Source organism: Brassica napus, chromosome C6 (assembly GCF_020379485.1).
Source record: "Brassica napus cultivar Da-Ae chromosome C6, Da-Ae, whole genome shotgun sequence".
Taxonomy (NCBI): Eukaryota; Viridiplantae; Streptophyta; class Magnoliopsida; order Brassicales; family Brassicaceae; genus Brassica; species Brassica napus.
Window position 1 is genome coordinate 29,028,612 of NC_063449.1, and position 27,836 is coordinate 29,056,447.

Consider the following 27,836-nt stretch of genomic DNA (forward strand, 5'->3'; position numbering starts at 1 on the left):
GGCGACTTTGCTGTGTAAGCATCATCGTGATCTTGTGGGGAGTTGAAGATGTTGGAAGTAACAAGTGACAGACTTTCTAAGCACTGGAGACGATTAGGAAGCTCTGAGTTCATCCTGTTAAGCTAGATGAACTTCCAACCTAAAACCAATTGGTGATAAGTGGAGTGGCTCATCTATCTTATATATTACTTAGGTGCTGTTCGTTTGGTTACCGCAGGTACCGGCGGCAGCGGCAGCGTCAACATTCGGCGTCAACTCCTGTTCGTTTCGTTGCCGCAGACAGCTGCGTCTGACGCCGCGTCCGAACGCCGCGTCCTGCGGCTGACACCGATAAAACCTGCGGTCGCGACATAAAACCTGCGGCCAATAAGGTAATTTACTATTTTACCCTTACTATGTTTTAGTATTTACAAAAAACCTAAACCTAAACTTGACGCAGTCGGGGAAAGTGACGCAGCTCCATCTCTATCTCTCTCTCTCGATCTCCATTCCTAGAACCAGTGAAGATCTTGAGAGCTCTCTCCATCTCAAGCTCTCTCTCCATCTCGAGCTCCCTCCATCTCAACCTCTCTCTCCATCTCGAGCTCTCTCCATCTCGGGCTCTCTCTCCGTCACGAGCTGTATCCATCTCAGGCTCTCTGGCTCTCCCTCTGTCACGATCTGTCTCCATCTCGGGCTGTCTCTCTTCTCTGAAGAAAACCCATCTCCGATCTCATCTCCAAGCTCTCTTACCCATCTCCGATCTCATCTCGAAGCTCTCTTACCCATCTCTGATCTCATCTCCAAACTCTCTCTTCTCCGAGCTCATCTCATCTCCAAGCTCTCTCTTCTCCTTTTCTCGTTGAGGTACGTTTGATGCTAGTCAAATAGAGTTTCAACATTCTGATTATTTGAATCTATGATGATTGTTTGATGCTCCCTAGTGAGTCTTTTTGTGATATATCTTTGGTTTCATTGTGAAAGAGGCCTAGCTGTAACTCCCTTTCTTTACCTTCATGGTTCCATTGCTGGTCTGTTCTTTTAATATAAACGATGGGTTGTCTTCTGAGTGTAGCTTTTGGGGTTTCTAAATTTAAAGTGCAGGCTACAAAAACATCCTATTGTAGTTAGTACGTATTGGTTTACAAGTCTGCACTCATGGGGAAGCTTAAAGGGTTGCTTCTTAGTATTAAATTGTTTTAAGAAGTTAACATATGCCGAGTCAAGTAGAAGTTAAATTGTTTCTGTTTCCTGGAACATTGTTGGAACGTTGTTTGGTCTTATTTGGAGAAAGTAGACGGCTTGACTTGATTTTTCAATTTTTTAATAATTTGTGTGTGTTTAGGGAACACTCAACGTATGCTTCAAACTGTGGATTGTGAATGATTTTTATTTATGCTTTTCTTCCATATTTGTTTAAAATTTATAAAGTATTTATTGATCATAAGATCTTATGTGTTTTGATTCATTGATCATAAGCTCCATTTCTCTGCATCTTTTTGCAGGCTCTCTCATTTCAGGCTCCATTGATCTCAGGTTTGCTCAGACCTAGTGGAAAAGGTGACTAACAAGTGCAAATATATTTTACTACTTGTTCCAAAACGTGAACACATTGCTTATTCTCTTTTTTTTTTTTTTTGCAGACTCAGATCTTCTCAAGCTCATTCTCTCAAGCTCAGACCCTCTCAAACTCACTCTCTACTGCTGTTCCTCTCACTTTTTAAGATGTCGACGTCAAAAGATGTAAGTTTCTCTCACACTAGTCTTAATGCTTGTATTGAACTGTCTTTAGGTTGTATGGAACTGTCTTTAGGCTGTATGGAACTGTCTTTAGGTCTTTTAGGTCGTATGCTTAAGGGTCTTGCTTTGGTGTGTTTTAGAATTGGAAACCTGAGGAAACTAGGTATTTTTTCCAACTCTACGCGGAAGAGAGAAGAAAAGGAAATAAGGTTGGTCAGCAAATGAATAAAGTAGGAAAAAAGAACATCATGGATGCGTTTGAGCTGAGGTTTAAGAAGGGATTTTCCGATTGGAAGAGGGACTACAAGAACAAGTACGACAGCAGCAGAAAAAAATACATCAGGATTAGGATGCTGACTCAGAACAGGACAGGACTTGGGTATGATAACATGGGAAGGATCGACATGTCAGATGATTGGTGGAAAGAGCGCGAAAGGGTCAGTTTCTCATTTTCTCTTTTGTGAACTTAGCTGTTAAAATGTACTTGTGTTGAAATAATTGAGCTTATTAGAAGTTTGTGACTGATTCTATCACTGATTTTATCACTGACTTACTCTTTCTGTGTTATATAGGAGTGTCCAGGAATTAGAAAAGCCTTCTGCAAAGAAATTGATAACATGGATATGTTTGAAGCAGAATTTGGTGGTGTAGTAGTTACTGGAGCAGAAGGTTGGAGTGCTCAACATGGAGAAGCAAGCTTGAATTCGAGAGTTGGTGGAGATATTGCTGAGGATGAAGCTGATTCTCAGCCAGCAGCAGAGACAGAAACCCAGGGCCAAGCTCCTCGCCAAACTCAACCAGCAGCTCAGACTCATTCTGGAGGTTCAAGAGCAAAACGAAGGCGTAAGGAGAAAGATGTGGCTGTGGAGGCATGTGAAAAAAGGACAGCTGCTCTTGAAGTGAAGAATATGCTAGCAAAACAATTGATGGAGCGTGAACAACCATTCAGTGTTGAGACCGTATTGGAGATGTTGTATGCTCTCCCTGAAGTGAGAGAGTGGTCGCCTTTATATGAAGCATCGATTGAGCTTCTGATAGATAGTGAAGGGAGCCGAAGGGGATTCATAACGATGAAGACAGATGAAGCGAAGACTAAGTTTCTGGAGCTTAGGACCAAGATAAAACGTGATGAGTGACTAGTTAGTGGATTGGAACTAGTAGATTCATTAGTTTATGTTGAGTAGGAACTTAAGTTTGGTACTGCTTTATGTTATGAAACTTAAGTTTAGAGGTTTATGTTGATCCTTCCTTCCTCAAAGAGTCGTTTAAATATTGTTTCTTATTGGTTTTGGTCGGTTTGCAACAGATCACATGTCTTGTTTCTTATTTCTATCTTGAACATTTATTTACTTGAACTTGTGCATTGGCTGTTACTGAACTTATTTAGACTGATGATGATTTATTCAATATGGTTTTGTAGATGCTTGAAAGATGGATGTTGGAAGATGAAGATGGTGATTATGATGATGAACTTGGTTTGTTTGATGTGGCTATTACCGAGAGACTGAGTCATAGAACAGATCGAGGAGCAGGATGGCGTTATGTTCAACAACGTATGTACGAATCTGATCAGCAATGTTACGACATTCTGCGCATGAATCAAAGGACGTTTGAAGCTTTGTGCAAGATGCTAGCTCAGCGATATGGATTGGAAGAGTCTCACCATGTCTACCTTGAGGAATCTGTTGCGATGTTTCTCGAGACTGTTGGTCAAGATAAGACCAAGAGGGATATTGCTGCAAGGTATCAAAGATCATTGGATACAGTACAAAGAAAGCTTGATGAAGTCTTGAGTGCTCTTCTCAAGTTTGCAGAGGATACACTAAAACCAGAAGAAGGCGAGTTTGCAAGAGTGAGTCCTGTTTTGAGAAACGATGATCGGTATTGGCCTCAGTTCAGAGATTGTATTGGAGCACTTGATGGAACTCATATCCCGGTTCGTCCTCCAAGTCAGAATGCAGATGCATACAGAGGCAGAAAGCAAGATCCTACAATGAATGTTCTTGCTATATGTAACTTCGATATGAAGTTCATATATGCATATGTCGGTGTACCTGGTAGAGCACATGATACCAAGGTCTTGACTCATTGTGCGAGAAACGAGGCTTCTTTTCCACATCCTCCCCCCGGAAAGTATTATTTAATTGACTCCGGATATCCGACCAGGACAGGGTATCTTGGTCCGCATCGTAATATGCGATATCATCTTAGTCAGTTTGCTACAGGAGGACCACCAGTTAGTGCAAGAGAGTTATTCAACCGAAAGCATTCAGGTCTGCGATCAGTGATTGAGAGAACATTTGGAGTATGGAAAGCAAAATGGAGGATTTTGGATCGTAAGCATCCAAAGTATGGTCTGGTCAAGTGGATTAAGTTGGTGACAGCGACGATGGCGCTACACAACTTCATACGTGATTCACATCGGGAAGATCATGATTTTGTACAGTGGCAAAATGGTGATGATGGAGAAGGAGAAGCTGATAGTGACGGTGATGAAGAAGAAGGTGATGATGATGATGATGATGAAAAAGATGATGGTGGTGGTGGTGGTGGTGGACGTATTGTATATGAGCCGACAGGTGATAGAGCGATGGAAGATTTGCGTGATAACATCACAAATGAATATGGTAGAGGTCGTTTACCGTATTAAATGTTTTAGTTGATGATTTAATTTTTTTGCTTATAACTTTGATTGTCATGTAAATGTGATATTTATTTAAGACTTGATGTAATATTTAGCTTTTGTTTATAATAAATATTTTGAATTATTATTTTGTTTCTAATTTAGCTTATGATGTATGAAAAAAAATTGTTACATTTGTATAATTTACATTTGTATAATTGACCAAAAAATTATTATCAAGTAAACATAATATTTTAATGGATGTAAATATGTTTAAACTACACTTGATTTATTTAAATACAATTTTATAAAAAATTTAAAATAAATCTGAAAAAATGAAAATAGCCGCTGCGTCTGTCAAACGAACAACCCAAAAATCTGCTTCCTGCGGCAGCGTCGGCGTCGACCTCAACTTCGTGCGTCTTCTAAACGAACAATAATCTGCGGCAGCGTCTGCGGCAGCGTCTGCGTCAGCGTCTGCGAAACGAACAACAACTGTTTTCATTGACGCTGCCGCCGCCGCCGACGCAGACGCTGCCGCTGACGCCGAAACCTGCGGCAACCAAACGAACAGGGCTTTAGTATACCTTCCAACTACCAATGTGGGACACTTTGTGTCTAATACGCCCCCTCGAGATGATGGTTCTTTGAGCGTCAATCTCGGAATGTTCGGGAAAGGATCGATAGACCAATTTTGGGCCAGATTGATGGATCGGGTTGGACTTCGTGGATCGGGCTCTGATACCATGTTAAGCTAGATGAGCTTCCAACCTAAAACCAATTCGTGATAAGTGGAGTGGCTCATCTATCTTATATATTACTTAGGATCCCTTCCAACTACCGATGTGGGACACTTTGTGTCTAATACATCCTTTCTGCACATTGACACAACTCCCTTCTAGCGTAAATCACTTTATCTTGGTCTCTAAAGTGTAAACCACACTCTTGTGTTATTATTACGTACGTGAAGTGAAGGAGTTGGCAGAGCAGAACCTCTTCTAATCTGGTGTCAGTAGTTTTTTTTTTGGTTTACTGGTCTCAGTAGTTAGTAATCTATTTGCTATTCAGTGTTGCCTTCTCAGGCTTCGAGCTTGCATGGCACCAGCAAGAAAGACTTTTCGGTTCACGGCATTTAACATGCCTTAAGTGACTTTCAACCGGTAGGTGCTTATCGATGCATAGACTAAGTGTAAACACAATACTTCTATCAAATTAGATTTTATATTTCATGTTTGAATATTGTATCGCATCTATCCTTTTTATACTTCGTTCTTTTCTGCAATCAAGGTAATACCGAGATTTTGACGTACTGTTATTTTTTAAAATATCCGATATCAACTACCTAAGACAATTAATAAAATCAAACATATAGAAATTATTAATTTTCGTGCCAGAAGGTAACATGTGTTGCATGCTAAGTCCATACAAAATCAGTCAAACATAAAACAACAAACAATAGAGATTGGATAAGATTAAACTTTATAAAACCTTATTAGATTAATAATGTGGAGACTGGCATAGCTTTTTTTGTGCGTGTGTTATGTAATTGTTCTACCGTAAATGTCTTATATCTAAAGCCTAACCCTTTGTATAATAGGTTTCAAAAGATATACAACTCTTCCCTGTTACGTTATAGTAAGGTAAACTAGGAATCAACATTATATATATATAAATTATTTTATGTATTAAATATTTTTACATATTATAAAATAATAAATATATATTAAATAATTAAAAATCAGTAACTATTAAAATATAATTAAATTGGTGCAAACATATAAATCAATTGTATTAATCCAAAATTTTTTTTATTTGATAGGATATGTTATTAAATTTAAATGACACTAACATAGATAATATATTTTAGTATATTTTTAATATTAATGTCTATTAAATACTGATTTATACTCATATAGTTTTTTGATCATTTGTATCTTTTATAGTAAAAATTTAAATTACTGATAACAAAATTTTCATTGTGGGATTAATAGTTTTAGTAATTTATAATTAAAAAAAAAATAAGTTGTCAATGATCGTTCAAAAAAATTGTTCAAAGCAAATTTTGAAACTAAAATATTGTATTTTATAAGGTTTATAGTTTAATTTAAAACGATATATATATTAATCTTATTAATTAATTAAATTAGACTTTTTACTTATATAATTTTTGTAATCGTTTGTATTTTGTCATAACAAAAATTTTAAACCATGGATCATAAAATTTGAATGTAAGACTTTTAACAGTTTTAGTAATTTATAGTCGTTTGTAAAAATTCAAAATATAACATATACATAAAAATCTATATTTTTATTATATGGTTATTGTGATTATTTAATTTATTTAATAGCTTAAAATTAAACAAATATGATAGAAGATACACTATTTTTTATCAAATCTTTATTATTCAAAATCATTAATTGCCATATATACTTTAGCCACATTAGGAAATTCCGTAAATTTTATTTAAGGAAATAATAAAGTACATTAATGATGAATTTATTGTTAGTTTAATAAAAAACTTATTATATAATTAGATGGACCAACATATTTCTCTAATGATTCTAAGAATCATTCTAGTGATGACACGTGGGCTATAAAAAGAAGTTGTAATGCTTCTCAAATAATATATAGGGGATGATGTGGATTAAGGATAACAAATGATAAATTAATGTAATTTCCAATAACATTAGATTTGTTCGTTATTTTTCTTTTAGTACAGATAAAAATAAAATACACTAAAGTGTGACTGGTGATCAAGAAAACGAAGAAAAACACTATGTTCCTTAACATTCTTTAAACTTTTTACCATTAATGAAGAATGTGTTTTCCTTTTCATTCCTCTTCGTTCTTTTATTTGTAGAGAATTATAAAACAAATCAATTCTTCATTAATTTTGATAAGAAACCATCATTTCTCATCATTTCTAAAATTTTATTCATATTCATTCATTTCCTATCCGTTCATATTGTTCTCATGATTCATGATGGTTACTCATAATTCATAAACATATAAACACCCTAAAAAAATATAAACATAAAAGTGTTCTTCGGACAGTTGCTCAAAAAAGAAAAAGAAAAAGTGTTCTTCGGACATAGCACTTATCAGTGTTGTCAGTTCCGACCGGACCGGAGCTTAAAATACCAAATCATTGAAAAAAAAACAACAAAAAGACGCAGACTACTCATCGTCTTCGTCTCCGTCTCCATCGTCTTCCTCTGCTTCTTCCGATGAATCCTCACAAAACCGAAGAAGATGTATTCCACCACCACGATCTCCCCCCACCAGACATAATCCCTCAATCACAACCCTCCCTTCACCACAACCCCGAAGAAGACGACCCCACCTTCTCCCTCCAAGAATTCGTCCTCTTCCACTCCTCCCCCTCCCACTCCTCCGACTCACAAGACGACTCCCCGTCTCACCCCACCCCCAAAATCACTCCTGTACCAAACCCTAGGGCTCCAAACGAACTCAACTTCATCAACCCAGAGCCACACATCTCATCTCAATTCTACACATTCAACTCCGCCTCCCACTCCCTCATGACCCTCTGCCTCCGCCAAAACCGTCTCGCCACCCCCTCCGAGATCCGCGTCGCAACCCCAAAGCCCGTCCTCAAGTCGTGGCGCTCCGTCTGGAAAGACCGTAACGAGGACACCGCCTACCTCACGGCGTGGAAACGGATCCAAGACAAGCTCGCCGTCGTCTCCGGCAACAACGAGTTCCTCTGCTTCAAAAACAACGCTCAACAACAGCTCGTCTCACACGTCGACCAGTGGCAGGACATAGTCATGAGCTATCATCGCGGCGGCGACGGCGACTTGAAACACTTGGGGGTTAGAAAGACCATCGAGAGAATCAAGCAGGTGTGGACCGTTGGGGCGAAGCTATATGGAATCCCCGAGAGCTTTATTAGGGTTTGTGTAGCGGCGTGCGGTGTTTGCAACTCCGTTACTGGTGGCCCCGCCTCGAGGAGGAACAAACGGCGTCGTTTTGAGTATACGGAGTCTTTTGACGTGCCTGCCAAGGATGTTCCGGATAGGTTGCAAGAGTTAGCTTCTAAGCATAAGGTTGTGCTTTGTATTAGGCAGAAGTATATTAGGTATAAACCGTTTATGGCGGAGGTTAAGGATTATGCTTGTCACAGAGCTGGAGAGCCTGCTTTGAAGAAGTCTAGAGTTCTGAAGAGGGAGCCTTATCAGTCAAAGAGATGCGGCTGCGGTTTTAGGATTCGAGCTATTGTCCCCATTGCTAATTACAATGAAAAGGATAAAACTTTTGTCTATCAGGAAGAAGGAACAGCTGTTTTTAAGCTGTACGCTGTTCATTCGGGGCATGAGCCCGGGGCGATGGATGGGAACGCGAGGATCATGCATCGGCTTGTTGGTCATAAGGGCTTTTTGATGGAGCAAGATGTAGTCTATGGTGTGAGGGAAGATTTGGAAACCGAAGATGTTGGTGGTGGGGGTATGCGTTTCACTGTCTTGCATCAGGTGCAGGAGCTAAGGGCTGAACTTGGCGCTTTAGAAGGAAAGATTGGGAAGGTTTCACGAGAGATGTTGGGTTCAGTGTCCGGAGAGCTCTTTGAGATGCTCAACAAGATGAGGAGTCTCGGTGACGAGGGAACACCGAATGAAATACTTGTTGGAGATAACGATTTAGCTCATTGGAGTGACCAGCACTTGTATGGAGGAGATGATGGGAAGGATGCAGAGCTTGTTGAAGATGATGAAGAGAGTTTTGGGAGGAGCCTTGATGATGTAGTTCCTCCTTGGGAACAGATAAGGCCACCAAGTCCGAAAGATATCTTGTCTGAAACATGTAAGCCTGAGAAATGGTTGAAGTGTAGTGACTTTGACGAGAAGAGCATTCTGAGTTGTGAAGATTCTAAACTAACGAAAACGATGGGGGACAGTGAAGGTATAGTATCAGACGTAGGTTTAGTTGGATTACAGGTTGATAGCTTCTATCAAGAGAACTCCAAATGGTATGATTCTCCTTGTGAAGACAATGGGTTCAGACACGGGGAGATTTTGTAGAAACACTGTAAAGTTTCTAACACGCTATCTCTCACACATCTTCTTATTCATATGAGTCCCTAACTTATAACTAGGGATCAGATTGTATATTTTATGTATTCAGATAACACAATGTTTCAGGGGTTATTTCGTTAGCTTGTATGTTGTAGCTCTGTAAGGGTTGGTTTCTTCGTGGTGTGGTTATGTAAAGTGAAACCCAGATTGTTTCTCTGCGTATATAACATTGTTATTCAACTTAACAAACTGTTGTAACCTTTCAAGATTTTTCACTTTTGATTAATGTGGAATGATCTTCTTTGGCTCCCAAATCATTTGTGTGTATAACTCATGTATGTATCTTTAAGATTCCATTTCATTTCACCAGAGAAATTGGAAAAGAAAAAAAAAAGATAATGGCGAAATATAATCATTGATATGTATTATTAACACTTAGTGCATAGATAAAAGTAGGTCTCTGGCGAGGGTACAAGACAAGTAGTACAACCGTAATCAAGAAGATCACTAAAGGAAGGAGGATGGAACAGGGGAGAGTTCTGGATGAAGCAGAGAGAAGAGAACATTGTTTTCTTCGCAGAGGACAAGAGCTCTCTTCTTTAGAGCCTCGTTCTCTCGTATGATGCTTTGATTCTTTAGGAAGAGCTTCATGTTTCTCATCTCCATCTCCTTCTTTTCCCTAAGTATTCTTCTCCTCCTGCGTCGAAAGAAAGGAATAAAAAGAAACAGATCGAAGTTGTTATAACTCAGAACTCTAAACACCGAGTTAATGTGTCTGAACCTGAACCTGGTGAGATTAAGGACACGAAGATGGGTTTGTGTCTTAACGTTACGTTTGTTGTGGCATGAAGCTGATCTCATCGTGGGTGTGCGTGTGTCTGGGAATGATTCTGAAGATCTAAGGCACATCTTCTTTATAAAAGACCGGAGTAAAACTATAACGCCCCGACCGCCCACAGCTAATGGGCCACCCACGCCCGCTCTCGGCCCGTGGGCCCCATCATGTCTGACGATCGGTCCGTTAATTTTCCAAGGCTCGGAATCATTGTTTACTTACCCTACAATCACCACCCGACTTTTCCCCGTGTTTTGGCCTCACTCACACGGTATCGTAAATCACTTCCTGATAGGTCACTCATCCTTCCACTACTCCACCTCAAGCACGCTTAACTCTGGAGTTCTAAACGGATGTGTGACGGAAAAGGTAAGTCAACTTTGGTGACATAGGTAGCCAAATCAATTATCTTAAGCCTTTTCATATATCACAACTCGGGATGTTACAATTCACCCCCTCTCAAAGAACGCAACGTCCTCGTTGCGCCCCACGACAGGTCTCAAGACGCCTCTCGGGTCATAACCGAGATGGCTAACCTGGCTCTGATACCACTTATAACGCCCCGACCGCCCACAGCTAATGGGCCACCCACGCCCGCTCTCGGCCCGTGGGCCCCATCCTGTCTAACGGTCGGTCCGTTAATTTTCCAAGGCTCGGAATCATTGTTTAATGACCCTGCAATCACCACCCGACCTTTCCCCGTACTTTGGCCTCACTCACACGGTATCGTAAATCACTTCCCGATAGGTCACCCATCCTTCCACTACTCCAGCTCAAGCACGCTTAACTCTGGAATTCTAAACGGATGTGTGACGGAAAAAGTAAGTTAACTTTGGTGACATAGGTTGTCAAATCAATTATCTTAAGCCTTTTCATATATCACAACTCGTGATGTTACAAAAACACAATGAAAAAGTAAGCTTTATATAGAAATAGATAGAGCGCTTGTGTTTTGTAAGAGAAAGAGAGAGATAAATAGTGTTTTGAAGGTAATGATGGTAAAAGGAAACTCATGATTATAGAGGGACCAGAGATGCATAGGTTAAGGACGAAGATGATGAAGAAGAAGACCAAAACATACTCTCTTTCTCTCTCTAGAGTCTCTCTACTTCTTGTTCTTGATTGAATATGTACCTCAAACAGCACGAGAAACAGTTGAGGTACATACCAAAAAGACCATAACAATAGACATATCATTCCATTTCACACTTATCTTTTTTTTGTATTGTAATCGACAAAGAGAAAGGCTACATAAGTATTTCCTATATAAAATCTAATAATGTGATATGAATAGAGAATAAACAAACATAATTGATTAGGGTCAGGACTAGGACCACTAACAATTCTTGTGTTGTTATATTTTCAAGATGAAACCAAAATATACAAAAATAAAGAATGGAACAAGTCAACATCCAGAATTATTAGCATGCTTCAAAATGATCAAAGCTGTTATCATTCAATATCTATAGTCTCTACTCTTTCTAGCTATTCTTAGAGTAAAGCATATTGTCTACCCACAAGAGATGATAAGTCTTCTTCAAACCATGCATCAAACAAAAACTAAAGGTTATAAAAGCATGGGAACAAGTATCATAAATGGCAAAAGATCTACCATAGACTAGGGGGGAATCTCTTGTGTTGGTACTGGTTATAATCATGAGTTTTGTTTCATAGGAGTGGTCCAAATCAGAATCACCACGCCCCCTTCATTCATTTCAACATGATTCATCTTGATACTGAAATCATATAATCTTCTTATAACTTGGACCAAAAAAGTGTGTCGGTGAAATGGGAATATAGTAAGTTCGTTACATTAAGCCCATTGGACTCTTGAAATATAATTCATGGGCCATTTTAGGACTTTATCCGACTCCGATCGGATTCTTGGTTTATTGGGGATTAACTCCAAATGCCCTTATGGAAAAAAATTCATTCTTCTTGTCTCTTCTCTTTTCCCGTTACCCCTTTGTCTTTGTATTCCCTATACTAACATTTCTTTCTTTAATATATTTCTTCTCCACCTCATTAATTCATTTAATTTTTCAATTAAATACACTCAACCAAACACAACAACCAAATAGGGTCCACAAACAACCTTAACCAATCAGATTTACCTTGGCCCACATGTCTTCATGTTCCCTCTCCTCTCTCCTCTGTCAGCGTGAAGAGCTTTTCTTCCTCATCCTTCATTGGCGATTTTGAAGCTTTAACATCAGGTAATTCTTATCCGTTTTTCATGAAATTTTGTGTGAAATATCTTTTAAATGTTTGTGTAAACCATGGGTAACCTAAAAAAATAAGAATTGATGAAAATTTGAAAGAGAAAAAATGAATTTAAAAACTGTGTATATGAATTTCGGGTTTAATTTATGTCCGTTTTTGATTAAATTTTTGCTGGAATACTTATAAAAATAAGTGTATATATCGGCTAGTGTAACAAAAGAAAGGTTGAATGCAAATTTTAAGAGATTTAAAAGGATTTTGTAAACTGTATTTATTGGTTTTAGGGTATATTTTATGTACGTTTTGAGCCCGTTTTGATGATTTCTTCGGTGTAATTTCTTTAATATGAATTATATAACATGGGTAATGCAAAATCCGAACAAAATCGGACTAAAAACTTGATTAATTAGTGCAAGGATAATTTCTGGGTATTACTAAGATAACCCGTTTTACTAAGGCAACGTGGTATTACTGATACTACTGGTATTACTATGTTTACAAATATTACTAGTATTACTGGTTTTACTATATATATAGTATTGAAAAAAATTAGTATTAGTAAGAATGCTAACAGTAAAATATTACGTGAGAATTAAATTTAAACTTCTTAATAATGCTAATTCTAATTATAATTCATTTTATTTCAGGAAAATGCAAAATCCGCATTGTACAATCATTTGTTTTGATTATGGAGGATATTATATTAAAGATGGGGTTGAAATGAAATGGATTTCGGGAGATGGTGACGGGAAAGATGAAATTCACACTATTGTGTTGAAGAAATCAGTGGATGAGATCACACGCTCTGTTTTGGTTGAGCGTATTTGCAGAAAGATAAAGGTAGATGACTATAAGATGGAAGCGAAGATTAGTTACTTTCCAATGGTAATGTATTCGAACAAGCCATCATATATCTGGGAAGATGAAGACGTTTTTTGTTATCTAATGCAAGTAAATCAAGAGAATTGTAGAAGTGTTCTACATGTGGAGTTCAACAAAAGGGATGATGACACTGATTTCTATGGCAGTCTATCGGATAGAGAGGCTACTGAAAGAGGGGCTACTGATAGAGAGGCCACTGATAGAGAGGCTACTGAAAGAGGGGCTACTGATAGAGAGGCTACTGATACAGAAGCTATTGATACAGAGGCTATTGAGACAGAGGGTGGTGATGAAGAAGGTACTGAGAAGGATGCAACTGATAATGAAGGTACTGGTGGTGTGCTTACACTTTACGAAGACATTGAGATGCATGAGAATGCCACCGAAAGAGAAGCAGGACCCTCAGTTGAAGTCACACCAGTTGTCTATAAGGAGTGGGATGATGGTATGGATTTGGTTTTAGATCAAGAATTTAGAACCAAGGAGGAAGCGCAAACTCATATTCAGGCGGCGTCACATGTGAAGTGTTTTGAGTATGAGGTAATTAAGTCGGATACTAAGAGATATGTGATAAAATGCCGAGGAGCCAAAGAAGGCTGCAAGTGGTTTGTGCGTGTTGCAAAGTTAACGAATTCAGATCTTTGGTCAGTTAGAAGTTACATCAAGCAGCATAGATGTTCTGTTGTTACCACAAGAACACTGCCTAATAGAAGGAGAGGCACACAACAAATCGTTGCATCTATCCTGGCCCAAGATTATCCTGGAAGTTTTGACACACCACGTCCCAATGCTCTGATCGATTTGGTTCATCAGAGAGTTGCTGTGGAAGTATCATACACAACGGCATATAGAGGAAGAAGACTAGCTGCTAATAAAGTGCGCGGAACTCCTGAAGAGAGTTATTCTTTATTATATTGTTATATGCACATGCTGGAGCAGGTGAATCCTGACACAATAACTCGTGTGGTTGTGGATGAGGGCAAAAAATTTAAGTATCTGTTTTGGGCTTTGGGAGCTAGCATAGAAGGATTCCGCGCGATGAGAAAAGTCCTTGTTGTGGATGCAACACACCTGAAGACTGTTTATGGTGGAGTGTTATTTGTTGCGACTGCTCAGGATCCCAATCATCACCACTACCCAATTGCGTTTGGTGTTGCTGATGGTGAGAAATATGAGAGTTGGCTATGGTTTATGGAACAGTTGAAATCAGTGATATCGGATCTCCCTGGATTGGTGTTTCTTTCGGACAGAAACAAAGGCTTGATCAAGGCAGTACATCAAGTGTTCCCTCAGGCCGCTCATGGTTATTGTATATGGCATCTGTCTCAAAATGTTAAAGGCTACGTCCGTAACAACAGAGAAACATGTGCATTTAAGTTTATGGAGTGCGCACACGCTTATACAGAGGCGGAGTTCTTGGTCCTTTATGACGCTTTTGGCAGGAAATATCCTAGTGCAGCGGAGTATCTTGACAGAAGTTGTGAACAAAAGAAATGGGCTAGATGTTACTTTGAAGGAGTTAGGTACAATGTTGACACCACCAATTCAGCAGAATCTTTTAACGGTGTTATTAAGGACGCAAGAAAGTTCACCTTACTTCCAATGTTTGATTTTATCATTGGAAAAATTGCTGAATGGTTTAACAAGCACAGGAAAGAGGCAGCTGAAATGCCACCCGCACTGAAGCTTGTGCCTATAGTGGAGGAGGAAATGACTAAAAGATGTGTTGATGCAGGGTTTCTTCGGGTTGATGAGTTAAACAGCTTCCATCTCGAGTACAGTGTGCATGGTAGTGACGGGAAGCGTTATACCGTGGACATGGCTATGAACACGTGCACCTGTGGGCAATTTGATAAAGACAAATATCCATGTGTTCATGCAGTAGCTGCTGCCACATTCATGACTGAGAAAGCGGGAAAGGAACTCCATCTATCTGAGTATTGTTCTAAGTACTATTTGGTAGAGCAATGGGCTTTGGCTTATCACCGGACAATATATCCTGTTCCTCATATGTCTGATTGGGTTATACCAGAAGAAATTAGAGCAAAGAAAGTACTTCCTCCAGAATTTGAAGTCAAGAAAGGAAAACCACAACAAACAAGGAAACCATCAGCAGGAGAAGCGCGTGGAAGAGGAAAAAGAGGCAGAGGGAGTGGAAGAGGGAGAGCCACAAGCACAGACACAGGGAGAGCCAGAGGAAGAGGTATGGCAGCGTATTTTGAATGTGGAAGTGGTTCAGGTTCAGGTGTTTGATTGTTGAAATTTGTTTCATTGTGCTATTCCGACTACTAGGACTACTGGAATTACTATATGTTATTTGGACTACTAGAACTACTGGAATTACTATGTGTTATTTGAACTACTAGGAATACTGGGTTTACTATGTGTTATTTGGACCACATATATATTAGTATGAGTATTTATGTTTAGTACGTAGAATCGATATATATTTTATGATTATTATCAATTTGTAGACTAGTTACTTACTAAATATATATTAAGACTATTTTTTATGATTAAGCAGTTTAAGAAAAATCTTTTCATTTTTTCAAAAAACTCTCTTAACTTTCATTGTTATTGTATGAATGGTTAGACCATAGTAAGAAAAATCTAAAAAAATACCTATTCCTGGCAAATGCTTCCTGAAAATGTCTTCTTTAATAATTATTATAGTGTAAAAGCATCAGTTTTACTACAAAAAAGCTCATTTTCTCAGGGTTTTACTAGATAAACCTAAAAATTGCCAAAAGATTACTATGTGTAAGGTAGTATTACTAAGTCCTTGAAACTTACCAAGAATTACTAAGTGTAATCAAAATATAATATCAAAATATATGACGGCTGCACGTTTTACATGTGCATTCTTTATCCATGCACGTTTTACATGTGGTTTGCATTTTACATGTAAACTGTTTTTAATTATTTTATAAAATGGAGTATTTTTCCAAAATTTAAAAAGTAATTTTTTTCAAAATTATGAAGTATTTTTTCAAAATTTTGACCAGAGTTTCCCCTGTAATTTTGAGTTACCACACCTGTTTAAAAAGCATAAAACATCCAGAAACTTAACATAACATCCAGAAGCAGAAACATAACATCCTAACAAGTTCAAGAGAAGCATTTTAGGCAGAAACATAACATCCTAACTTGAATAATACATATACATAGCATAAGCATTTTAGGTTTTTGTTTTAAGCTTCTTCTTTGGCACTTCTAGCTCATCAGTCTTTCCCTCAGTGAAAGGAGACTGCACCCACCGTGATGGTTCACTTTTTCTCTTCTCCAGCAGCGGCGTACATGGCTTCAATGTAGCCTCAGTCTTCTTCGGCCTGCCTTTCTTCTTAGGTGCACCATCAGCTTTAGCTTTCTTTTTTTCAGCTCTAGCTTTCTTTTTTTCAGCTTCAGCTCTCATTTTTGCTAGTCTCTCAGCTCTGGGAATGCCATACGGCACTGCTATGACCTTGACCTTAGGCTTGCGCTTAGTCTTTAATTCTACCTCAACTGACTTCTCAGCTAGCTCAGTCTGTTTCTTAGCGGGACTCTCCACAAGATTATCTTTAATTTCCTCATCTTTTTCCTCCTCTTCCTCCACATCTAGATCGACATCAGATTCAACTGACTTCTCAGCTAGCTCAGCATGTTTCTCAGAGGGACTCTCCACAGGATTATCTTCACTTTCCTCTGCTTTTTCCTCCTCTTCATCCACATCTTGATCCTCTTTCTCAGCTAACTCAGCATCTTTCTCAGTAACCTCAGCCTCTTTCTCAACAATCTCAGTCTGAATAGCTTCTTGCTCTGTCTGAGTAGCTTCTACCTCAACCTCTTTCTCAGCTAGCTCAGCAATCCCTGTTACCACAACAATCTCTGGTGATATAGAGATTGCTTTCCTCGCAGCTGCTGCCTTAGTTCTACCATGTGGTGTAATGACTATTACTCCGGTAGAGGTAGGAGTTCCCTTGGATTCTACTTTCTCAGCCTCTTTCTCTTCTTGAACCTCTTTCTCAGCCTCTTTCTCAGCCTCTTTCTCACCCTCTTTCTCTTCTTGAACCTCTTTCTCAGCCTCTTTCTCACCCTCTTTCTCTTCTTGAACCTCTTTCTCAGCCTCTTCCTCACCCTCTTTCTCAACCTCTTCCTCAGCCTCAGACTCATCATCAATTGTCCTCCAAAATTCTTCTGCTTGCACTCTCACTCTTTCCTGAAGCCTTAACAGAGAACTTTCTCCATCTGATTCCTCCACGTATTCTTCGCCTTTCTCAACAGAGTCACTGTTTTCTTTGTCTTTTTCAGGTTCTTGGTCTTTCTCTTCTTCACCCTTCTCATTGTTTTCTTTCTCACCATCCTTACTGTTTTCCCCACCCGAGACCACATCCTTTTCCTCGCCAGACTCACTGTTTTCCTTGTCTTCCTTAGCCTTCTCACTGTTTTCCTTCCCTTCAGCTCTACCATAATCTCTATCATCCCATCCAAAATCCATATCTTCACCATAGTTCCTCTCCTCATTTTTGTTGCTCTCAATAGAAGTCAGCTTTTCTTCTATTTTCTTAGCCCTTCTTCTAAGTTGGCGCTGGTTCTTTTCAAATTTACTCATCCTCACATCCATATCACCCAGCTTTGCCTCCACCACTGATTTAAGACCAGAAAACCCTTCACTCATGGCCCCCAAAATCTTTTCTTCCAGAGCTTTCAAGCTCTCCAACCCAGATTTAGAAGACGAATCTTCTAAAAACGTCACCTTTTCTTTGTCCTTCTTCTTTTTAAACACTCGTGCAGCAACATCTAAGTCGTATAGCTCTTTCCAAAATATCTTCTTCTGCTTCACATTTAGCCAGTGGTTCCAAGTATCACTTGTGCTTCCCTCACAATGATACTCTCGCTCCTCATCAATTATACGAGCCAGCATGATTTCCTCACCCACAGTTGGCACCAACACACTGTTAATAACCTGGAAAAAAAAACAGAAAAGGAAAATCAGTTTAAATTTTATTATATTCTTCTAGTTTCTACTACAAAGTATATATACATATACCTTTGTGTGTCCAAGTGCAGCATATATATCTTCCAAAGGATAGCCCTTCATGCTACTCTTTGTAAAGCGGCTCTTGCACATCCTAGGACAATCTTCAGAAGGTGTGTCTGCAGATAGTCGAAATGTTTTCCCCAGCTTAGGAATACACTCAAAATCCAAAATCTACACAAATATTGTAGCGCTGTCAGATTTACGGTTATAAAACAACTCATATTTGACTAGATTGTATGCTTTACCTCTAATGGAATTATGAATCCAGGAAAGCCGCATGCCGGGTGCACTTCACCCTTCAGAAGCTCCATCATATGCTTAATGTTCTTTATTGCATCTTCAAATGTCAAACGACCCCATGGAAATGTTCTGCAAACATCCAAATCTTCCACGATCCTTAAGATGAACGGGTCTACTGGTCCGGAATCCTTTGCCTGTCCTCTGATAACCCGACCAAGGAAGAACAAGACAGCCATCTTCAATCTATCATTGCATGGCGTCTTCATAGACAACAGCTTCTGCTCCACATCTGTTATGGTGATCTTCTTTAGTCCACCGAAGTAATAATCCACAAACTTCGTACTCCCGAGCTTCAAATATTTCCTTGGATACTCATGGCAGTCTAAGCCCGAGATGAGGGCATGCTCCCTCATAGAATAGCGGATGGGAACACCATTCAGACTAAACCATGCAACATCTTCTTCTTCAGTCGAAATGGTGCGCAAGAGTAACATCCACATTCCTTGGAGCTTCAGGTATTGTTCATCAGGCATGTGGAAGAAGTGACGAAATTGAGGATGGGTTGTGAACCATTTAACCTCCTCCTTAAGCTTCTTAATCACGTCCACTGTATTCTTCACAAAGCACTTGGTTTGAATCTTGCAAGTCTTCGTGAACTCTGTGCTCTTGAAGTATAATTCAAGGGGTTGTGGTGGTTGCCTTGCCTGCAATCATAATATATATGTATTAGTCATTTGTTACTACTAAAACTAGTATACTTTCACACTGACAATGAAACGAGTGCAAAAACTACCTTAGATGATGCATCAGACATGTCATCACTTTCTGAATCAACAGAGAGAGAAACTACAGTCGTTTCTCTTGCCGGCTCATTCCCAGCTGAGACCGCCTTTCTAGCTCTAGTTCTACTGGAGACTCCAACGCACGTAGTAGATGGATTCTTTCTTTTTCGGCCTTTCATTTCCTGTACAAGAAGTTAGAAACGCTGTTAAGAACACAACAAGTCACCGTCAATTACTCCAAATGCAAACCGCATAGCAAACATCAATTATTACATCTCAACAATGCAATACTCAGAGGAAACTACTCACTTACGAAAGGAACGAAGATGGAGACTAGAATTTCGTCGGAGAAAGAAGAAGAAACGAAGCGGTTCTCGATTCTAGAGAGTTGAGACCCGAGAAATAAGAGGGAGAGAGGACGTCTACGGAGAGATTAATGGATTCTTGATTTGGACGAAGGAGGACGACGAAGAAAGCCACAACGCACGGAGGCTAGGGTTTCGTCGCAATCGCAAGAGAGAAGCCGGAGAGGAACGAGACGGGATTTAGATTTAGGTGGAGAGGGAGAGAGACAAAACGCTTCGTTTAGAGAATAGGATCCGGTTCAGTTTGGTTGGGTCGGGTAGAGCAGGTCGGGTTGGTAATAAGTTGGTTTCATTAAGGTCCCTAGCGTCTTTAATCACGTTTTACCCGATTTTATATTTAAAAAAAAATAAAAAAATATATTCTTTTTATTACAGGGTGAATTCAGCATTTCTAATGGAGAGGGAGGGGCATTTCGAACAGTACAACATTGCTACAAAGTACAAACTCACACATGAAAACGAAAACAAAAGCAAACATCTAAAAGTCTAGATTATTAATACAAAGATTAACTCGAAGCTCACTCTCTTATCCCAGTCTTAACAAAGCTATAATACAAAAAAAAACAACAAAATGGAGCGACAGTCTGCGTAATATAATAAGAAGTTGCAAGAGTTTTTCTATAGGAATAGGGATGTGGCCGCAAGAGTGACCATTGCGGTGAAGTACGCATGGGTATTCACGTGAAACGCTGCGTTTTTTGCACGGATGTTCTCTGAACTTGTTGGCGAGTCTGACGGAGCTTCTTCAGAAGATTCATCAGCTGGAGGTGCCGGTGGAGAAGCTGCGACCGGTGGTGACGGTGACTTTGTTGGAGTCGGAGACAGAGACTTAGCCGACGGAGTTGGTGTCGGTGTGCTCACTGGTTCCGGCGCCGGAGATGGAGATTTTCCGAAGAGCTCTATGGGGAGGAGGACTTTATCCAGCTTGAATACTACAAGGGGTGTCTCATCAACCAATGTGTCAGCAACTCTCGACGGACCAACGCCAGTGTGAAGAATAACCTCGTCACCGGAAGTTGACGTCGTTAAATCATATTTCCCGGCTCCGTTAGTGGCTAACGTGGAGATTACATTTCTGTTGATCTTCAATGAGCCTTTGGGTTTGTATTCCGCAAGGGCGTGATACTCTAGGAGCGAGACCACCTCGGCTTGTGTGAGCTTCGTCAGATCTGGTACACCTCTGAAAGCTTCATCGGACGGTGCAAAAACCGTCAAACCTTTTTCAACGGTTGATTCGTAGGTTTTAAGCACACCGCTCGAGGCAAGCATACTCGCAAAGGTTTTACAACCAGCTTTCTCGAGAAGTTCAGTCATGTTGTTGGAGGGAGCTGGTGCGGTTAAGATTCCCGGAGCGATGATCGGAGCGTTGATCTCAAGAACGGATATGTTGTAAGGTATTTGTTTAACGGATTTGGTGTAGTTGGCATCAAGTTTGGAACCAGGAGCGGCGGAGCCAAAGCCGACTTTGCCTCCTTTAAGATCCGTGACGTTGACGAACCCTAGGTTTCCGGCAGCTCGACCGGTTGTTTGGTAAAGCGTGGTGGTGAGTGTGGTGCCTTGAGAGATCTTGTGGAGCTTCAAGGGATCGTAGTAATCGAGGAGGACGAGGAGACTGAGAGCAGTTTTGACGACGGAGAGTGGATGTTTCCCGGCGAGGGAAGACATGGCGTCATTGTTGAGGACAAGGACGGTGATGGTAGTGCGGCTGTTGATCTCGTCGTTGAGCTTTGTTTGGGAAAGGTAGCTGTTGAAGGAGGAATATTCCGGCGATTGGGAGAGAATTTGGGTGATGTTATGGCCGGAGACGGTGAAAATGACGGAGAGGAGAGATATAGTCAATGCAAGGAGACAGAAAACTCGTGATGCCGCCATTGAGTGGAAGTGTAGACTGTGTGGGGGAAGAGGCAAGTGAGAAGACAGGAGTTTAAAACAAGTGAGAAGAGTTTAAACGTTACACTTAACAATGGTTGGATTGAGAACACGTGGCTTTGATAAAAAGAGCATGAAAATCACGTAAAATAGGCTTCATGCATGCTTCTTTTCTCTGTTTCGTCTACCAGTTGCATACGTTACATTAATTTTTTTGTCATTTGATATAATTATTCACTAGCAAAGGCAATTTGAACAAAGTACAATCTAAGAAGATTACAAGAGACAAGAATGATGAGTGTAACCAACAAAAACACTGACCATGTCCCAAAAAATTAGACCAAGGTGTTGCATACGTTACAGTATCAGTTTCGTTACTTTTTCGACCTCACCATAATCTTTGATACCAGTGATAAAGAACTAATTTGAGAAACAAAACATATGTACTTTATTACTAAGTTAAAACGGTAAGAAGAAATATTTTAGTTACAAAAAGAGAAGAAGAAATATTTTAATATCGTACGGTTAACCATTAATGGGAAATTAGAGGCTATGGCCACACAAAAAACGATATTCACCATGTAGCCATTTAACCTAAGGATCCTATAAACGCTGTTAGAAATATAAAATAATATTGTAATACCTCTAAAAACAATCGGCTCACCCCGATACAAAAATAATTAAATATTTTAATTATTCACCCCACAAAAGTAACTCGTGTCTCACCCTTCTTCACATTTTCTCCTTTTAATTTCTCTTGTAATTTTGCTGCAGTCGAACGGTCTCCAGCACCGCTTTCATCCATCGCCTCCACTCTGCATGCAATCGACATCTTTTCCAGATCCTCCGTCCTCTGTTTTCAATCTTCTTCGGCGTTACAGTCCTTGGTTAGGGTTTCAGCGGCGGTAGTAAGAAACCCTTTCTACCCAACTTCACCCCTTCGATTCTCCTCAGATCTATGAACCCCACGTAAGTTCTCCTTCTCTGCCGTAGATTGTCTTCACCGTGTCGTCCTATGTGCTTATTTTCTTCCAATTTGGGGCTCGTCTCATAATCAAAGTGTTATAGTTTCTAGGTCTGTATCATCGGCTGATGTGAATTCGATCGTCCCCGATTCGAAATTAGACTCTCCCACTAAGTTCTCGGTGTTTCTCCGTCGATTCTGGTTACTAAAACTTCTTCTCAGATCTTTATAGCGGTGATGCGAAATAAGTAGTGTAGTAATTTAGGGGAAGATGCGTGGAATATCATTGCTTAGAAATGCTCAGTCGGTACACATAGTCTGATATTTTGAATCATGTTTCCATTTGAAATGTAATAGCATACTTATCCCATTCAACTATTCCATTGAAGATATTATCACTTGCTATTATGTTTTGCTTTGCTGCAATTTGTGGTCGGTTGTGGTTCCCTCCCTGATGTTCTTATTCTAAGTTATGCTTGAATTGGGATTTTTGTCTCTGCGGTGCATAGTTCATGGTGTAGAAATATCAATTATTTTGTGGAATAGCATCTGCAATACATAGATGTTTCATCGTATGCCCGTATCAGTACATCTCGTTGCTATATGTCATGTTAAGTGGAATAGTATAAGGTTCATATTATTCCATTTTACATGGAATTGTACTTTTACATCATATGCCTTTCCATTCGTTAGCCATTCTTATTCTGTTTGACTCATAATTCATTTCTATATTGAATATTACAGTGTGAACCGTCCTCACTCTTTGCCTCTCTTACTTTTCATTCTTCAGGTTTGGTATGGACGAGTTAGACCTTCCAAGTAGATTGTTTGAGACATGCTTTGAACCTACTGGCAAAAAAAGGGTTAACAACTATTTCCAGTATTATGGCAGGTGGATTTAATTTCACAAATACTTGGGTTGCCTATGTATTGGGGTTTATATTTACTTAACTTGAGTTTAGTGTTTACTGTCAAGTGTTCTATTACCATTTCCATTAGCTTTGTATTTCATGTGGCTAATGAGGAATGTAAATACATATATCTAGTATTATGGCATGTGAATTTAGTTTTCTGAAGATTTGGGTTGCCTATGGTGGATTGGGGTTTATATTTCCCTAACTTGGGTTTAGTGTTTAATGTCAAGTGTTCTATTACCAGCTCCATTAGCTTTGTATTTCATGTTGCTCATGAGAAATGTAAATACATGTCTCCAGTATTATGGCATGTAGATTTATTTTCACAAAGATTTGGGTTGCATATGTATTGGGGTTTATATTTTCCTAACTTGGGTTTAGTGTTTACTATCAAGTGTTTTTTTACCACCCCCATTAGCTTTGCATTTCATGTGGCTCATGAGGAATGGAAATACATGTCTCCAGTATTATGGCAGGTGGATTAAATTTCCTGAAAATTTGGGTTCCCTATGAATTAGATTTATATTTCCTTAACTTGGGTTTAGTGTTTACTGTTAAGTATTCTATTACCATTCCTATTAGCTTTGTATTTCATGTTACTCAATCTTGGCTCTAGTATGCACATAGTATCATTTTAAATAGTACATTGTATATAGTATAGAAGTCTTCTCGTAATGGATGGTGTAAATGTGTACGTAACCCTATACACACATTTATAATCATTAACCTACACAGTTGTTTAAATTTACACAGTGAAAATTTCTTAGTAAATCGACTTTAGTATGTGGCATCCTCCTACTCTTTCATTAGGAGTAGCTGTCACCAACTATCCGACTTTCATATTTCCCTAATTTGTGTTTAGTGTCAAGTGTTCTTCTACCAATCCCCCATTAGATTTTGTAAATCAATCCTGGATGTATGCAACTAATATATAAATAACATAGTATATTTTATATGGAATAACAGTTCTCAGATAAATTACATAGTGTATTCTATATGGAATATACCTTCTCATGTAATATACGTCATAAACGTTAATTCACCTTATAACGGACATATATTATCATAAGTTAACATTGGCATCATTTCATTTAACCAGAATAGAAGGTCACAAGGTTTTCCGTACAACAAACACAATGTGCCCACATTCCATTAAATTTGGGTTACGTTACATATTCTTCTGTGTGGTTTACCGAGAGTTTACATTTTCATACTATTTGGCCTTTAGTTTATTTCTGTGTGGTTGATAAATTTATTTATGGAATATTTGGCTTGCTTTTGGGTAAAGCATTACGTACTTTCCTTGCATCATGTACCTTTTTAACTGTAGCGAAATTATGAAGATCATATTTCACTTGGAACTACATTTATAATATTACTATTCCACATACGGTACATAGTATGGAAACTCATACAATCGGTATAGAATATACTTGTCGTCATTTTCAGTTCGTCGTTAGGTTAGAATTGTTTCTGGCACACTTACAACTGTTATCCACTCCCTCGATTCATACCCTAATACAGCTGCACAACGCGATTCGTATGTTATGTGATTGTTACGATGCCACACAAAAATGCCACGTCGTTTACTTTATAATATCACTACAAGAAATATGTACATTCTTAGCGCGGAAAATATGCTATAGTAGGGGTTTCATAGCGAATTCATAAAATGCTATGTCATCGGCAGCCATCGTAGGTACGCCCTCTACGATAGCATTTTTTGAACGCTACGAAATGTGCAGATACGATAACAATGTTTGAATGATATTATTTAAATTAACTATAGCACTACTTTGATAGGTCATTATACAATAAATAAATAAAAAAATTATAATTAAAAATTAAAAAAATTTAAAAATTAAATGAAAATTGTTTTATAATTTAAAATAAAATAAATTTTATTTATAAATTAAAATTGGTTTACAAATACATTCCGGTTTACAATACTAAACCAAAAATTAAAAAATAAAATCAAAGCACACAATTTTCCTTACTCTGTTTACACTAAACCAAATCTAAAAGAAATCTAAACCTAAAAAAAAAGTCGAGCCGCCTCCTTCATGAGCCTTGCGCCTCTTCCAACCTTGACCGGAGACGTTGTCGTCTCTGCTTCCGGCGTCAGTGTCTCCTCCACTGCAGCTTCCGTGCCTCCTCCCACTTCCCGTCAACCATCTTTTGACTCTCCACCTTACTCAAGCTTCGTCTGCCTAATTAGCCTCCCTCAACCTTCGTTTGTCTTCTCATCCTTCCTCAATCTTGTGAATACTTCTTTACGTTTGTTTGAGACCTCTGTTCGTCATCTCCAGCCTCACATCTCCATTCACGAATCTAGATCTGAAAAAAAAAATGTGAAACAAAAATCTTTGAGATTAGAAGATATAAGAGAGTAATGGGGGTAGAGGAAGAATTGCTTTTGATTGAGGCAGAAGCATTGGTGGTAGTGGAGAAGATGGTCGCTTGTGGTTGAGTAACGAGGAGGAGGAGGAGGATGCGATTGTGGTCCGCGAAGGTGGGGAACAAGGAGGAGGAGGCGGCGGATGTGATGGTGGCGTCGGGCGGAGGTTATGGTGGGTGAGGTAGAAGTAGTGGTAGACGAGGTGACTGTGATGATGGTTTGTGTTTGTAGAATGAGGATTGCTATGGTGAAGAAAGAAGAAGAGTAGAAAGATGAAATGAAATCTCAGAAGAGATGAGAAGAGAGAAACATGAGAGTCTGGAGGTGAGAGGAAGACCAAAAGAAAATGATAGGACAAAGAGGGAAGTGAATTAGATCCATTGGATCAAAATAATCAATGGTTAAAATTAGCTATCTTTGTCATCAAATATTAATCAATCTCAACATTTCACTTTATTATATTATTTGTATTGAAATGATTAATTAAGAGGAAGAAAAAAAAAGAATTGATTATTTGATTATTTTGTGACCATACGATTTTTCATATCAACGGTGGATGGCTAATCAAAGCCAATCCTTCCCTTTGTGCCTTGACCAGTCAGAAGCAAGCTTTCTATTTTTTATCTAGTTTTTAATATTTTGTTACTTTTGTAAGTAAGAGTTAGAAAATAATTAGGGTTAGAAGCACAGATATGGGATTTGAAATTTAAAATAAATTTAGATTTTTTATGATATAAGATTTAGAAATAAAGTTTAGTTTTTATGATATAAGGTTTGAAGTATTTGGTTTAGGGTTTATATTTGGGGTATAAGGCTTGAAAATTATAAATATTAAGTTTGAATGTTAATTTCACATATACTACAGCAATAAGATTTGTGTATTTAAAAATTAAAGTTTTAAGGATTTTAGTATGCATTTAAGGTATATGATTTAGGGTATGGTTTGGATTTATAGTTTAAGGTTTGAATTTAAGATATGAAACTATATATATATATGGTATAGTACATAGGGTTTGAAGTATATTTGGGGTTTGGGGAATAGGGTTTGGAGTTGAGATATAGGGTTTGGAATTTATTTATTTTAGTTTAGAGGTTATAAATGTTAAAATGAATTTAAAGTTATAAACTAATTAAAGAATTTTGGAAATTAAAAATTGTGTTTAGATATAAAAGAGTTTGATTGAAGATTTAATATTTGTGCTGAGGAAATTAAAGTTTAAGATAAAAATATTAAATTCTGAGATAGTTTTAAGATTTGAAGTTATAATATGAAAATATTAGAGTTCTAAGGGTTGTTTATAGAATTTAGGGTTTAAAACCATGTTTAGGGTTTAGGGTTCACATAGCTTTTCTTAGTGTTAGAAAAATGCTATTATACGTCTTTGATAGCATTACTGAAGCCGCTTAAATAATGCGTTTGGCGCTTAAGTCATTCTTCCGCTGAATATTGGCGGAATCAGTGATTTTATATTCCCGCTCACTTAATTTTTTAAATAGCATTAATTAAGTGCTATTTTAGGTTTTTTTCTATCATAGCGTTTATCTAACGCTATTATATAATACGGAAATTTATAAATCATCAACGTTAGCAGTTCAGTAAAACGTGCTATAACAATGTGCTATCAATGTAAACTTTTTTGTAGTGTATGGAACCGGTAACATGTTACTTGAAGGGATATAACCGGATGAAAGGAAGCACAAAAGTCAGACAATTAATTATGTCAAAATCATAGCTACTTCTTTAATTTATCACAAAATATGGCCATTTGGCCAATAAGCCCTTAATTAATGGATTACATTAAAAGCAAATATTTCAATCTTAGGCCAACTCCATTTCTAGTATGAGAAAAAAGTAGGAGACAAGCAACCATTCAAGAATCTCTGAAAACACCCCAAACACACCTGTCATTTTCTAAATGGCTAATTTTTTTAACAGTTTAAATTGTTTTCTTTGTCACTGGTTTTAAGAGT

General features: G+C 38.4%; 6 protein-coding genes across 7 annotated transcripts; 2 read left to right on the plus strand and 4 right to left on the minus strand.

The window, feature by feature from the left end:
• Nucleotides 1–6: 6 nt before the first annotated feature.
• Nucleotides 7–5,968, plus strand: LOC106345545 (protein ANTAGONIST OF LIKE HETEROCHROMATIN PROTEIN 1-like). 2 transcript variants are annotated; one of them, XM_048760240.1, is made up of 5 exons: nt 7–846; nt 1,485–1,539; nt 1,623–1,722; nt 1,860–2,156; nt 2,292–3,043. In XM_048760240.1, the coding sequence occupies exons 3-5, from the start codon at nt 1,705–1,707 to the stop codon at nt 2,853–2,855; spliced, it is 879 nt and encodes a 292-aa protein (XP_048616197.1). In that variant the 5' UTR covers nt 7–846; nt 1,485–1,539; nt 1,623–1,704; the 3' UTR covers nt 2,856–3,043. The 2 variants fall into 2 exon arrangements, with proteins under 2 accessions (XP_048616197.1, XP_048616196.1); XM_048760239.1 differs by lacking the exons at nt 1,860–2,156; nt 2,292–3,043 and adding an exon at nt 3,140–5,968.
• Nucleotides 5,969–7,324: 1,356 nt separating this feature from the next.
• On the plus strand, nt 7,325–9,636 carry BNACNNG65030D. Its single transcript, XM_013894738.3, has one exon. It carries the CDS (start codon nt 7,571–7,573, stop codon nt 9,380–9,382), a length of 1,812 nt encoding a protein of 603 aa, XP_013750192.1. The 5' UTR covers nt 7,325–7,570; the 3' UTR covers nt 9,383–9,636.
• Nucleotides 9,637–9,775: 139 nt separating this feature from the next.
• On the minus strand, nt 9,776–10,304 carry LOC106345546 (protein LITTLE ZIPPER 2). The gene is made up of 2 exons (XM_013784738.3): nt 10,164–10,304; nt 9,776–10,073 (listed from the first exon to the last, which is right to left on the minus strand). The coding sequence occupies exons 1-2, from the start codon at nt 10,283–10,285 to the stop codon at nt 9,884–9,886; spliced, it is 312 nt and encodes a 103-aa protein (XP_013640192.1). The 5' UTR covers nt 10,286–10,304; the 3' UTR covers nt 9,776–9,883.
• A 5,974-nt stretch (nt 10,305–16,278) lies between these two features.
• Nucleotides 16,279–18,472, minus strand: LOC125588652 (DNA ligase 1-like). Its single transcript, XM_048760242.1, has 2 exons — nt 18,343–18,472; nt 16,279–18,258 (listed from the first exon to the last, which is right to left on the minus strand). The coding sequence occupies exons 1-2, from the start codon at nt 18,421–18,423 to the stop codon at nt 16,495–16,497; spliced, it is 1,845 nt and encodes a 614-aa protein (XP_048616199.1). The 5' UTR covers nt 18,424–18,472; the 3' UTR covers nt 16,279–16,494.
• An 88-nt stretch (nt 18,473–18,560) lies between these two features.
• Nucleotides 18,561–19,534, minus strand: LOC125588459 (uncharacterized protein At3g43530-like). Its single transcript, XM_048759811.1, has 2 exons — nt 19,367–19,534; nt 18,561–19,277 (listed from the first exon to the last, which is right to left on the minus strand). Exons 1-2 carry the CDS (start codon nt 19,532–19,534, stop codon nt 18,561–18,563), a joined length of 885 nt encoding a protein of 294 aa, XP_048615768.1.
• Nucleotides 19,535–20,112: 578 nt separating this feature from the next.
• Nucleotides 20,113–21,646, minus strand: LOC106425532 (fasciclin-like arabinogalactan protein 10). The gene has a single exon (XM_013866256.3). The coding sequence runs from the start codon at nt 21,590–21,592 to the stop codon at nt 20,339–20,341; it is 1,254 nt and encodes a 417-aa protein (XP_013721710.2). The 5' UTR covers nt 21,593–21,646; the 3' UTR covers nt 20,113–20,338.
• Nucleotides 21,647–27,836: the final 6,190 nt, after the last annotated feature.

What these genes read in the sequence shown, in the direction of transcription:
- BNACNNG65030D (XM_013894738.3), top strand. Translation starts at nt 7,571, where the DNA reads ATGAATCCTCACAAAACCGAAGAAGATGTATTCCACCACCACGATCTC.
- LOC106345546 (XM_013784738.3), bottom strand. Translation starts at nt 10,285, where the DNA reads ATGTGCCTTAGATCTTCAGAATCATTCCCAGACACACGCACACCCACG. An exon ending in CGTGTCCTTAATCTCACCAG is followed by an intron (nt 10,074 to 10,163) that starts GTTCAGGTTCAG and finishes CTTTCGACGCAG; the next exon opens with GAGGAGAAGAATACTTAGGG.
- LOC125588652 (XM_048760242.1), bottom strand. Translation starts at nt 18,423, where the DNA reads ATGTGCAAGAGCCGCTTTACAAAGAGTAGCATGAAGGGCTATCCTTTG. An exon ending in CTGCACTTGGACACACAAAG is followed by an intron (nt 18,259 to 18,342) that starts GTATATGTATAT and finishes TTTTTTTTCCAG; the next exon opens with GTTATTAACAGTGTGTTGGT.
- LOC125588459 (XM_048759811.1), bottom strand. Translation starts at nt 19,534, where the DNA reads ATGAAAGGCCGAAAAAGAAAGAATCCATCTACTACGTGCGTTGGAGTC. An exon ending in TGTCTGATGCATCATCTAAG is followed by an intron (nt 19,278 to 19,366) that starts GTAGTTTTTGCA and finishes TTATGATTGCAG; the next exon opens with GCAAGGCAACCACCACAACC.
- LOC106425532 (XM_013866256.3), bottom strand. Translation starts at nt 21,592, where the DNA reads ATGGCGGCATCACGAGTTTTCTGTCTCCTTGCATTGACTATATCTCTC.